At 45.3% G+C, this 13343-nt stretch overlaps 1 protein-coding gene across 2 annotated transcripts in view; it reads left to right on the top strand.

The window, feature by feature from the left end:
• Positions 1-13343, top strand: part of ANKRD52 (ankyrin repeat domain 52) — a 65462-nt gene that overhangs the window by 36383 nt on the left and 15736 nt on the right. The window contains exons 16-28 of one of the 2 annotated variants that reach the window (XM_083599191.1): positions 484-595; positions 2268-2339; positions 3169-3370; positions 3555-3642; positions 4409-4526; positions 5717-5936; positions 6349-6436; positions 8049-8132; positions 9647-9792; positions 9901-9983; positions 10683-10765; positions 12883-12974; positions 13166-13242. In XM_083599191.1, the coding sequence (XP_083455317.1) occupies positions 484-595; positions 2268-2339; positions 3169-3370; positions 3555-3642; positions 4409-4526; positions 5717-5936; positions 6349-6436; positions 8049-8132; positions 9647-9792; positions 9901-9983; positions 10683-10765; positions 12883-12974; positions 13166-13233 (1456 nt within the window). In that variant the 3' untranslated portion in view covers positions 13234-13242. The remainder of the gene's footprint in view (positions 1-483; positions 596-2267; positions 2340-3168; positions 3371-3554; positions 3643-4408; positions 4527-5716; positions 5937-6348; positions 6437-8048; positions 8133-9646; positions 9793-9900; positions 9984-10682; positions 10766-12882; positions 12975-13165; positions 13243-13343) is intronic. The other variant, XM_083599190.1, reaches the window with a different exon arrangement.

The raw sequence follows: 13343 nt of genomic DNA on the forward strand, positions 1-13343 counted from the left end.
TGAAACTGAATTTGAGTGGATTTTTATAAAGTGCACAGACATCAGTTTAACATGGAGCGGTGAGTTCAGTAACTGCTTCTAAATCTTACATGTGTCATACTTGCACTGGGAAGTGGTTGTGATGCAGGGAAGAACAGTGGAGTTTCTTTCTACCAACTAGGGCTGCCATATTTCAAAAAGTGAAAATCCAGACACAAAAGTTGGTTGTTGTTTTTTTGAAGATGTATTTGAGCTGCCAATATACGTGCCATACAAGTTGGGTTGAAAGCAATGTTTTACACAGGGCTGCAGCTGTTCTTATTCTGTCAAACTCTGTGAATGAGGGGAATCTCCTTTCTTCATTGAGAGTTGTGGCTCCTGCAGCACAGTTGCGAGACATTTTAATAAGAAACCACAGCAAAGGCTGTTTGCGCAGCAACTTTTAGGTCCTTCACATGCATCTGACTCAAGGCATCTGACCTAATCTACTCACATCTGCTCCAGTTGTTTAGAGTTCTTGTTGGATAATGGTGCTGACCCCTCTCTCCGGGACAAGCAGGGATACACCGCTGTCCATTACGCAGCTGCCTATGGCAACAGACAGAACCTTGAGTTGGTAAGCTCGAATTGGGATTGGAGGAACTGGGTCGTGATTTTGGAGGGGAGACTGAGGAATGAGTGTTTCTGTGGAAGTTTGGAATAGCCATATTCTGGGCCGCAGCCTTTATTTGTATTCACAGTCAACATGATGAAATACGCTCTCTTGTTGAGTACCTTGCTATTATGCACCCGGTCGCTTTGATGGAATTGAGAGCTGTTCTGAATAGAAACTGGTCACGTTCCCACTAAGCCAGGGTATGCAACTTGTTAACCATGATGTGCATGAGCGGTGTACTGGTGCATGCAGCTCAAGTGCCCAGATTTCATTCCTCCCTTTGTTCACGTAGGTGCAACAAACCAGAAGTCATTGCTTAGCCTGACAACCTGCCCTTTTGGTTTCTTTTCTGCCTAAAACAAGCCATGATACAAAGCCAAGGTTTGTTTTTGGCTTTCCAATTATGGTTAGTTTGGAGAGAAACAAACCACAAATTGTTGGTTCTGATATCAAAGTAAGCCAAGGTTCATGGTTTGTTGCTCCCAGTTGGACAAAAAGAGGAGCGAAATAGGAGAACGTGAGTTGCAGGCATTAGCATTTACCTCATTAACATTATGGGTTAAACATGCAGTGTACCTTGACTTAGTGCTAGGTGCTAAAGCAGCCGTTGTGTGTATATGTTGTGATAGAACATCAGATGCTATATAAGCTTTGAGGATCTAATCAATCCTCTCCAGTAGCACAAACAGGCTGTTTACATGGAAACCAGTTTTAGCAGGGAGCTGCATATGTCTAGGTCCAGGGTGGAAGGCATGGCAGGCATTTTGGCAACTCAGCTGTTGCCTTAAAACCTCTCTTGAATGGTTAGATGAATATCAGTTTTGCTTAGGATCTGAATCACAGCTTTGCACTATCAGTGTATGAGAACAATATGATCTTTCTCGCTGACTTGTGTGTGTGTTTGTAGAAAATGTTAATGCCCCAAATGGCTTTTATGAAATAGACAAAGTAATATCTATCAATAAATTGTGGCTGATCCAGGCCCCTAAGCAGAATAAAACAGTGCCTATAAAAATAAAGGCAGCATAATGATTTGAGCAGCAAAGAAATAAGTAAACACAGTCAAGAGCCCACTGGAGAACTAACAAATTAGCACACATCTTGCTCTATAAAATGCACAGAGATAAAAGTGGTCTTAGGTCACATCAATAAAAATAGTGATTTCCAATGGACATTAATCTGGTATTACAATGACTACCCATTCTATGTACTTACAGTGGGGAAAACCACTTAACTGCATTTCATATATTAAAATGTGTGAAATACTTTTTTTAGCCAGAGTTTAGTCCCGGCATAAGAATTCTTAATGCCTCAAGGTGCCTTAACAAAGATAGCAAAGTAATACTGTTACCGTTGTGCTACTGAGATACACTTGGAAAGTGTATTGGCATTCCAATTTTGAGTTTTAAGCATTTGAGCATATGATTGCGGTTGTCTAGATTGCACTTCTAGACTCAACAGCCCATCAAGCTTTTTTTCTGCTTGGTAGTCCTGTGAATGCATTTGGGGGTTGGTGGAATGCTAATTTCCTGCCTGGGAAAGCTAAAGACTGCTGGCATCATTGCTGCTGTGGGTTCTGGAGGCTAGAAGAGTTAAAGCATTTGAATGGACATTGTGCTTTTTTGGTTTGTAGCTCCTGGAAATGTCTTTTAACTGCCTGGACGATGTGGAAAGCACCATTCCAGTCAGCCCTTTGCACTTAGCTGTAAGTATATCTATCATAAATCTGGCTTTGCAAGGTTGTGGGCTATGTCTTGCACTGTAAAAAGACAGAGGCTTGTACAATGAAAGTGAATGCTAAAATCTAGTCAAACGCCAGCAAGTTGCCTCTTTCTTGGTTCGTTTTAGGCTCAGTCACATTTACTTGGGAGTGAGTCCCATTGAAGTAATGTACCGTATTTTTAGCTCTATAGGACGCACTTTTTCCCCTCCAAAAATTAAGGGGAAATGTGTGTGCGTCCTATGGAGCGAATGCAGGCTCCTTGGCTTCAGCGATAGCAACGCGAAGCCTCCAAAGCGCAGAGGGAGCGCTCCCTCGGCTTTGCGTTGCTTTCGCTGAAGCCTGGAGAGCGAGAGGGCTTGGTGCGCACCGACCCCTGTCGCTCTCCAAGCTTTAGGGATAGCCACCTGAAGCCTTTGGAGCGCAGCGAGACCTCGCGATGCGCTCCAAAGGCTTCGGGTTCCTTTTGCTGAAGCCGGGAGAGCAAGACTCTCCAGGCTTCAGCAGAGAGAGAGAGCTGCGCAGCGCCCCTTCAGCGAAGCTGGAGGAGAAATGGAAGGGGCTCTGTTTCTCCTGCCGCTTCGCTGAAGGGGCGCTGAGCAGAGAGGGGGAGAATTTTTTCCCCCTGTTCTCCCCCTCCTATGGTCTGGTACGTCCTATAGAGCGAAAAATACAGTATTTATTTACTGCTGCTTGGTGGGTTTTTTAAAAAATTATTTTAAAAAAGTAATCATGCTTGGGATTGCACAGCATGTACCATAGGCAAAAAGAGGCAAGCCGTGCAAAATGAACTAAATACTGATGTTGCTTCCAGGCCTATAATGGTCACTGTGAAGCCCTGAAGACACTTGCCGAGACCCTGGTGAACCTGGATGTGCGGGACCACAAAGGGCGGACGGCTTTGTATCTTGCCACGGAGAGGGGCTCCACGGAGTGTGTGGAGGTGCTCACCAGCCATGGTGCTTCTGCTCTTGTGAAGGAGAAAAAGAAGAAGTGGACTCCCCTACATGCTGCAGGTGAGGGCATGGCATTTCCTTTTCTCGGATGCTTGCTTTCCTTCTTCTGACTGCTGTTGCAAACAAACCTGGAACACTCGGTAGGTCTTTGCGGAAATGGCAGTTTGAGAAACTATTAGAAAAAGGGAAGTTGTGTACATAGTACTATTTCCCTCCCTAGTTCTTCCTCTTACATTTCTTACAGCTGCCTATGGGAACACCGATTCCCTACATCTTCTCATTGACAGTGGGGAGAGAGTCGACATCACAGATGTCATGGACATCCATGGACAGTGAGTTTTTCCACTGGCTTATATGTTAATTGTTCTGTGTGTTTGGGCTGGAAGTCCTTCCTTCTGTTCCTGATAAGTTCTTTTTGCTCCTCAGGGGTCCCAAACGGTTATACGAATAAATTCTAATTAGAGTCGTACCTTGGAAATCGAACGGAACCCGTTCCAGAAGTCCATTTGACTTCCAAAATGTTCGAAGACCAAAGCGCGGCTTCTGATTGGCTGCAGGAAGCTCCTGCAGCCAATCGGAAGCCCCAGAAGTCCCCTTGGATGTTCGGCTTCCAAAAATAGTTTGCAAACTGGAACAGTCACTTCCAGGTTTGAGGCGTTCGGGAGCCAAACGTTCGGGAACTAAGCTGTTCGGCTTCCAAGGTACCACTGTATAGGAGCTTCCCCTCCTTTGTGCAAAGCCATGAAACAGCAGCTTTCTCGTAATAACCTACCCACCAAGGCCTCACCTCCACCACTTTTATGTTCCTCCTTCTCCAATAGCTGAGAATAGCACTATGGATCCTGATGGCTCCTCCTTGATTTGCAACAAAAGTCCTAAACGATACCTAGCCCTACTCCTGGCTTTGCAGCAGCCCTTGCTCTGACTGTTATTTCTTTTTCGAACCCTACTTGGAATTGAAGGCAGCCCTGATTCTGATTTTTCTCATTCTAATTGTTGGGGTGCTGCTTCTGCACCTTTCCTTATCAGTGGATATGCCTCTAAAACGGGGCCCAGTCAAATTTTGCTATGCCTGAGCCATTATTTCTTGCCTCCCAGAACCCCGTTGATGTTGGCGATCATGAACGGCCATGTGGATTGTGTCCACCTCTTACTTGAGAAGGGATCCACAGTGGATGCAGCAGACAGGAGAGGCAGGACTGCACTGCACCGGGGGGTGAGTAGAAAAGCTGATACTGCATTCACAGGCTAGTGTTGGCCGCACAAGGGATGGAGAACCAGTGGCCTTTATGGTGTTTCTGGAATCCAGCTCCCGTCATCCCCAAGCCAGCCTGAACAGTGACTGGGGTTGATGGGAGATGTAACACAACAACCTCCATAGGGCCACGGTCTCCCCATTCCTGCCCTAAGTTGTCCTTCAATAACTTGTATTGAAAACCGAATCAGAGACTTCATCACAGAACACCCCGAACCTTCAGCCAGTCAGAATGCACTGGCTCATCACAGTGGCCGGATGATACTGAAAGGTACTGTATTTTTTGCTCTATAAGACTCACTTTTTCCCTCCTAAAAAGTAAGGGGAAATGTGTGTGCGTCTTATGGAGCGAATGCAGGCTGCGCAGCTATCCCAGAAGCCAGAACAGCAAGAGGGATTGCTGCTTTCACTGCGCAGCGATCCCTCTTGCACCTCTGGCTTCTGAGATTCAGAATATTTTTTTTCTTGTTTTCCTCCTCCAAAAACTAGGTGCGCCTTGTGGTCTGGTGCGTCTTATAGAGCGAAAAATACGGTATATCCTAGATCAGGAGTGTCCAAACGTTTTTCAGAGAGGGCCAGATTTGATGAACATACGTGATTGATTGAAGTTGTTGAGCTTTGCTTGCAATTTTACCCCAAAGTTGTTGTTTTTTGCGATTGATGTTGTTGAGCTTTTCTTAGGATTTTACACCAGCAAATAAACTGCCACAGCAGCAGGATTAAAAGAAACAGCGGGCCGGATTAGGCCCCCGGGCCAGACATGCTTGTCCTAAACTGTTGGCAAAGAACTTAATGTGCCAGACAGAAGCATTTCAAGGCACTTTGGTTTAGGAAGTGAGGTTAGAACAGGATGAGAGAGAAAAAGGAGAAATATTTTTCAGTTGTTTACAGACTCAGGATTTGCTCTAGTAAATAATGGGTTATTGGCTGATGGTATCAATTTACAATGTCATTAAAAACCCTTAGTAACAATTGACTGCTGTGTCTGTCTTTGCCGTGTCGGAAGCAGATGTCCTGCTGGTTTCAACGTGGCACCAAAGAGAAGCGCCCCATTGCTATCCCGGCACTGCCAAGATTATAGTAACCCAGTGTTATCAGTATTTGGCTTGGGCACATTCTTTCATCATTCACTGTTCTTTGCTCACTCCCAGGCTGTGACTGGCTGTGAAGACTGCCTTGCAGCACTGCTGGACCATGATGCCTTTGTATTGTGTCGGGATTTCAAGGGCCGGACCCCGATCCATTTTGCCTCGGTGTGTGGGCATTCCGAAATCCTGAGGACCTTGCTGCAGGCAGCGCTCTCTACTGACCCTCTGGACTCTGTGGTGGACTATAGTGGCTACTCACCAATGCACTGGGCTTCTTACAGCGGTATGAGTTATGCCTGATTCTGATTGTTCTTTTCCTGTGCCATGGCAGAGAACCAGTCCAACCGGGGTTCTGTTCAGTAGGGCCACTAGTAGGATACTCAGCATGTAGCGAGTACACAGCTCTCTATGTAGTAGAGTGCAGAACTTGGTTCTGCAGAGAACACCACTCTGAGAGACGCATTCCCCTGCTGGAAGTGTATGTCAGTCTGTTGCAGCCTGGCTTATTAAAGCAAGCTGCAGAAACTCATAGTCACCACCTTCCCAGTTTATGGCTGTTTTGTTGATCTGGGAGACCACCCAAAGGGTCTTTTCAAGTCCTTGGGCAAAGGCGCCTTTTGATTCTGCTCATAATAATTTCTTGGATGTTGAAGGTCATTTGATAATGCCTTCTGCCTCTTTTCTCCCTTTGCCAGGGCATGAAGATTGTCTTGAATTGTTACTTGAACACAATCCATTTGCATACCTAGAAGGAAACCCCTTTACTCCATTGCACTGTGCGGTGTAAGTCTCAATTGGTCCTTTGGAGGGTGGGACGGGGTGTGGAAGCAAAGACCAAAGTGGATGTTTGGTTTCCGTGATGAGTGGCTGGACTTCTGTGTTTCTAAAGAAACTGTATCTCAAAAGATGTACCTTAGGCCTGGAGCATTTTAAATAATAAGCGATTAGTGCAAGAGACCCTGTTGTTACCATATAGTGCATTCTTAATGAGCCTCCATCACAGATAAACAACTAGCCCTGCAGTTTGCCGTGGCTTCTCCCAGACGGCGGAGCATCTAGTCTCATGAAGTGCTGGTTGTTTTTTGCTAGAGATCCTTAGCCCCCTCTTATAACTATACTTTCCCTGCCTGGGTGCCATCACAGGCAAGCCAGTTTCAAACCTGTTTAAATTTGGAGCATATTCACACCCTAAATGTTACAGTATATTCTAATTAGAGCAATCTTGACTCTGGATGTTTTTCTGTGGATGCAATCTTCAGGGGAACCACTAGAGGGCATGTCTAACCTGCAGAGGTCTTCCCTCACCACAAGCAAAATGATGAGTCAGTTTCAGCAATCTTAGGCTTTCTCCCAGAATGTGCAAGCTTTACAAGGAGTGGGTAGCAGGACCGAATAGCAGACTGCTCTGCTGACCTAGTTCTTAGCTCTTACTTCGTTTGTTCTACCAGAGAAGAGAGTTGAGGTCAGGATACCAAAGTTGTACCAAGTACTGTGGTCTCTCTGGATTGATTGATTGATTGATTGATTGATTGATTGATTGATTTACTGTTCTAGTCCACCCTAACCTAACAGCTCAGAAATGTGATGCAACCACATTAAAATACTATCAAGTCTCCATTACATCTAGCTTAGCCTTGACCTCTGAAAGCCAACCCAAACCAGGTCTTGAACAATGTCCAGGTTTGCATTGGAAGAGTTTCCAGGGACAGGTAATTCCATAGCTGACAGAAATCACTGAGAATGCTTTATTTGTGTTTTAATGTTTTTGTGTGTTTTTACGGAAGGAAGATCGGCAAAAACATTTTTTTCCTTGTACATTTCAAGTTATAAACAGCTCTGGAAAATAAAAGATCAGCAAAGATTACAATTCCAGAGCAGTTTCTTCCTTTGTTTTTCAGTGGCTGTCTCCAAGGCTACCTTTATAAAACTGCCTTATACCAATTCCGATGGTTTATCTGTCATAGTCAGTTCTGACTGCCACTGGCTCTCTAGGGCTGGGGAACATGTGGGCTCTCTGGATATTGCTGGACTGCAAGTCCCATCATCCCTGCCCATTGACCATGCTACCTGGGGTTGCTGGGAGCTGGAGTCCTACTACCATGCTACCTGGGGTTGCTGGGAGCTGGAGGGCCGTAGATTCCCCATCCCTGCCCTAGTGTCTGAAGGAGAGGCCTTTTCCTGCCTGAAGTTCTTTTTAAGCAGAGATGCCACAGATTGAAGCTAGGATCTCCTGCATGCGAAGCATGTAATTTGCTGCTGAGCAATAGATGTCCCCACACATGCATGTATGTTACATGCCGCATTCTGAGCTCTCTTCCCTTTCAACGAACTGCAGAAGAAGATAAATCCAAGCCACGTTAGCTCACTTGCTTCTCCCATTTTCTTCCTTCTGCAGAATTAACAACCAGGATGGCACTTCTGAGATGCTTGTGGAAGCATTGGGTGCCAAGATTGTTAATAGCAGAGATGCCAAAGGAAGGTGAGTGAGTGTACAGCCTTGTTGATTGTCGTTGGTGGGCATTCTAGGTATACCGTCCCCTCCGAAACTCATCAGTCATCAGTGCCTAGGCCATTGTTAGGATAGGAAACTTTGCTTCAAGAATTGACAAAGATACTGGAGGAGTTGTTAACAGGGTGCAGACGAGGAGTCCCTCACATTAGCAATGTCAGGTGATGCTAAACTGAAGCCTAAGGTAAAGGTAAAGAGACCCCTGACAATTAGGTCCAGTTGTGGCCAACTCTGGGGTTGCAGCGCTCATCTCGCTTAACTGGCCGAGGGAGCTGGCGTACAGCTTCCGGGTCATGTGGCCAGCATGACTAAGCCACTTCTGGCGAACCAGAGCAGCGCACGGAAACGCTGTTTACCTTCCCGCCAGAGTGGTACCTATTTATCTACTTGCACTGGTGTGCTTTCGAACTGCTAGGTTGGCAGGAGCAGGGACTGAGCAACGGGAGCTCACCCCTTCACGGGAATTTGAACCACCGACCTTCTGATCGGCAAGTCCTAGGCTCTGTAGTTTAACCCACAGCGCCACCTAGTTACTACTAATTTGGTTCAGTTCCCTCCATTGCTGCCAGTTTCTTAGGGTGGAAACAGACATTATGGTGGTCATAAAAAAACTCTGGCCTTGCATTTCCTCCTCTGCTGTTTCACCAGAAAATTGGTGTTATTTAACCAACAGCCAGTTAAGCGGAATGAGGGTGGGAAAACCTGAGTGTGATGGTTTCACATAATAACACCTGCAGCATGTTTTTGAGCAGAGAGGAAGTGCACAGCTTCTAAAGGGTGAAAGGTGATGCTTACTTAGCAATGTTCACAAAACGGCACATGCTGGAAAAAGTTGCGTTGTTGCTCACTTGACGATGTGACAGGCACTGCTCAAGCTATCTCTGTGGATTTGGGTAGCTACATTTCACGCAGCACTAAAAATTGCAATGCATATGTTAGTTGGGGTGGGGGTTTACTTTCCTAGTGGCAAAATGCTGCTGTGTTAGTGCTGGGGAAATGGGACATCCCTGTGGTAGAAAAGCTACCCTGGGGAAATATTAATTTAATAAGTTACCGTATTTTTTGCTCTATAAGACTCACTTTTTCCCTCCTAAAAAGTAAGGGAAAATGTGTGTGCGTCTTATGGAGCGAATGCAGGCTGCGCAGCTATCCCAGGAGCCAGAACAGCAAGAGGGATTGCTGCTTTCACTGCGCAGCGATCCCTCTTGCTGATCTGGCTTCTGAGATTCAGAATATTTTTTTTCTTGTTTTCCTCCTCCAAAAACTAGGTGCGTCTTATGGTCTGGTGCGTCTTATAGAGCGAAAATTATGGTAAATCAATAACGATGATATCAGGGTCTTTAAAAGGAGTATTAGCTGCGCTCTTGATTGAGTGAAGAAACAATATTCTGAAGAGGTGTTAATTCAGCAGGAATAAAGGTGGAATTTGGAAGAATGCCAGGGTCTATGCTTGTTAAAGGCATTTGGTTTGTTCCCCATTCCAGGACCCCCCTTCACGCTGCTGCCTTTGCAGACAACATCCATGGTTTACAACTGCTTTTGCGCCACCAGGCTGAGGTAGACGTGACTGACCAACTGGGAAGGACCGCTCTTATGATGGCTGCTGAGAATGGCCAGACCGCAGCAGTTGGTGAGTAGAGAATCCATTACATTTATGCCTCCCTCCCCCTTTTTTCTTTTTACTGAAGTATGTCACGGTTTGCACCAACTCTCACTTGGCATCTTCACCTATTTTCAGAGTTTCTGCTGTACAGAGCAAAAGCGGATCTAACTGTGCTGGATGTCAACAAGAACACAGCTCTTCACCTGGCCTGCAGTAAGGTAAATATCCAGGGAGGACCTGCAAGCAGTATTCCCCCACTCCTTGCACCACCCACCTGTCAATCACCTGATTTCAGGTGATTCAACTTCAATGGAATAATGAGTGCATTCATACTTGAAAGGAAAACCAGGAGCATGTCCTGAGGGCATTCCAGATTCTTCCTTAATTAAGCAATTTTGGAATTTATTGCCTTTCTCTGTTGCTACAGGGCAATTAAAAAAAAAAAGAAAGACATTTAACTGTACCGGTGGCTGGAAAGGAAGAGCCAGAAGCACTTGCTGCGTGCTCAGAATTCTTCCTTTCCTCATGGGTTTATGTGTCCTGCACTTTTTTATTATATTTCTATGTTGCTTTTCATTCAAATGACATAACGGAGCATAACAGAACCTCGCAAATGCAGCATAAATCATATAGAATAATTAACAAACCATCAGTAAAACAATTGCAATCTCTAAACCACTATTTTAAAAAGCATCTAAAATAAAAAGCTGAACAGCACAGCTACAACAAAAGTTACTCCTTCCCGTTTACAAGCTTGCTCTAATTATAACGACCATAATTTCGTCAATTTGCACAACATAGCAAGCCATACTTAGATGGAATTTGTGCGTGGAGATTGGGGAAGGGGGTGTAGCTTAAGAAAAGCACCTGCCTTCCAAACGAATCATTCTTTTAAATAAATTATCTTTTCTTTCCAGGGTCATGAAAAGTGTGCCTTGTTGATTCTGGGGGAAACCCAAGACCTTGGCCTTATCAATGCAACTAACAGTGCTCTGCAGATGTGAGTATTTGTTCAGCTGGTGGAAATGAGAGACTGTTTGGTTCCCCCTGCCTTTCCTTGTTTTCCTTCTTGCCAAGTACATTCCTAGCAATGAGACAAGGGTAGGCATCTTGGTAAAGGTAAAGGTACCCCTGCCCGTACGGGCCAGTCGTGTCCGACTCTAGGGTTGTGCGCCCATCTCACTTAAGAGGCCGGGGGCCAGCGCTGTCCGCAGACACTTCCGGGTCACGTGGCCAGCGTGACGAAGCTGCTCTGGCGAGCCAGCACCAGCGCAGCACACGGAAACGCCGTTTACCCTCCCGCTATAAAGCGGTACCTATTTATCTACTTGCACTTAGGAGTACTTTCGAACTGCTAGGTGGGCAGGAGCTGGGACCGAACGACGGGAGCTCACCCCGCTGCGGGGATTCGAACCGCCGACCATACGATCGGCAAGTCCTAGGCACTGAGGTTTTACCCACAGCGCCACCTGCGTCCCAACAGGCATCTTGTTAGTCGGCCCTAAAAAAAAAAAGTCTTCTGCATTTGGACAGGCACTCTACATCTGTGAGTAGACCTGGAAAAAGGAAAGCATTTATTTTGATGCTCCTGGTCTTAAAGATTTTCACAGCCAGGGATGTGGGTGGTGTGATCTCATGCCTCACCCATCTTATTTGGAGATACTCAGTGTATGAGCTTTGTTGTATGAAAAGGGGAGGCGAGGCTAGCTGACAAATCAGAACTCTTGTTACGTAACTCCTCAGTGTTGGGGAACTAAGAGATCTTCTGATGGAAGTTTGTCACGGAGCCATATTCCCAGGGTCTGAATAACCTCAGCACACTAAACCTGAGAAGTCTTGTGCTTGGTTGTATTTATTTCTTTAAAAAATTATTTACTACCTTTGCAATCATTAGGAGCTCAAGCCAATTAATAGTAATATAAAAATCAGGTGGGTGTGCTTGTTGCTTAAGATAACAAAGATAACTATACAGATAGAAAGTTACATATACAAAAGTAATACTAATATACTGCGTCATGGTGTCTAGTATCCAAAATCGGAAAGGCTTGATGAGAAATTTTTAAACTTTGAGTCTAAAACAGTGATGGATTGCAGTCTGGTGGACCTCCATTGGAGAGAAGGTCCCTCTGCTGCATCACCACCAATTCTGTGAAAAAGATTCTGTTTACAAATTCCCAGAGCAAAATTTCCCACAGAAGTGTAATCCAGAATCGTATTTTCCCTAAAGAACTGAAAGGTGGGTAGGGGGCTCTTAATGCCATATGCTTTTGAAAACTATTGGAATGAACACATTGCAAAAAGCAATTTGAAAAGCCTTTCCAACTTTCACAGAACATACTGCAGGATGAACTACAGATCTGTTTGACCCACAGAATTAAATGTTTACATCAGGCATAGGCAAACTCCAGCCCTCCAGATGTTTGGGACTACAATTCCCATCATCCCTGACCACTGGTCCTGTTAGCTAGGGATGATGGGAATTGTAGTCCTAAACATCTGGAGGGCCGGAGTTATTGGTAAAACCTATTTGGTGTTTCACAACTTTCTGACCAGTTGCAGGAGCTTAGCCAGACCTAGTAGAGTACACGCAGAATCCACGGAAGCAATTGGCAACTTGGCTGCAGACAGGATAGACGAAGCAGGAACCAGGAACTTGTAGTTAGGTGTTTATTATATACAGTGGACTATTTACAGGAACAGAACACGGATGTTTTGCTAGCTCTCTCTGACACGACTCACAACTCCTACACTGATACAGAACTCTGAACCTCTGAACACTGAACTAACACATTCCAGTTAGTAGGCCATTAATTATCACTCCCTTTAGAGAGCTTGACCAATCAAGGAGCGGCCTCCATGTCTGTTATCACCAGGCAGACTTACTCCTTCAGACTGCCTTCTGGCTGTCTGCCAAACCTTAATTGACTGTGTGAGTAGCTGCACGTACACAGTTTCCTAACAAGAGTTTTACGTGAAAATCCTCTGATACATTCCTCTCTTGGAACACGAGTCAGATAAACTTTGTGTATGCCTTCATTTCCAAGAGACGCATTTCTCACTTCCTCTCCCAAGGTTCATCCAGTAATGCCTTTCCTTTTCTCTTCCTGCCATTCCCAGGCCGCTCCACATTGCAGCCCGGAATGGACTGGCCTCTGTTGTTCAGGCTCTGCTAAGCAGAGGTGCCACTGTGCTTGCTGTGGATGAAGAAGGTGCGTATTTTCACACCTGGAAGCCCTTCCGGATGAGCGGGGTCAGAGGCTCATGTATATATGTTGGCAAAATCTGTTGAGTCTACATGGGCAGGCTGGTTGGGGGGATGTTCATGTTTACACACGTTCTGTATTTTTATTTGAAATGGTGTGAGACCATCTCCTTCCTGTTCCCTTTCCATTCACTCCAGATGTCATGCTCTTAATCTGTTGGCTGGTGGGTTGGTGGTGTTTGTGTGACACAACACAGTGCAGCTGAACCAGGAATGTATGGCTTTTCAATTATTTTTTTAACACTTTCATTGCTGGAGGAAGGTAGCCCTTTAGAATTTGAGCAACCATCAAGTTCCATAGGATTACGCTGAAGGC

Source organism: Podarcis filfolensis (genome assembly GCF_964270895.1).
Source record: "Podarcis filfolensis genome assembly, chromosome: 2".
Taxonomy (NCBI): Eukaryota; Metazoa; Chordata; class Lepidosauria; order Squamata; family Lacertidae; genus Podarcis; species Podarcis filfolensis.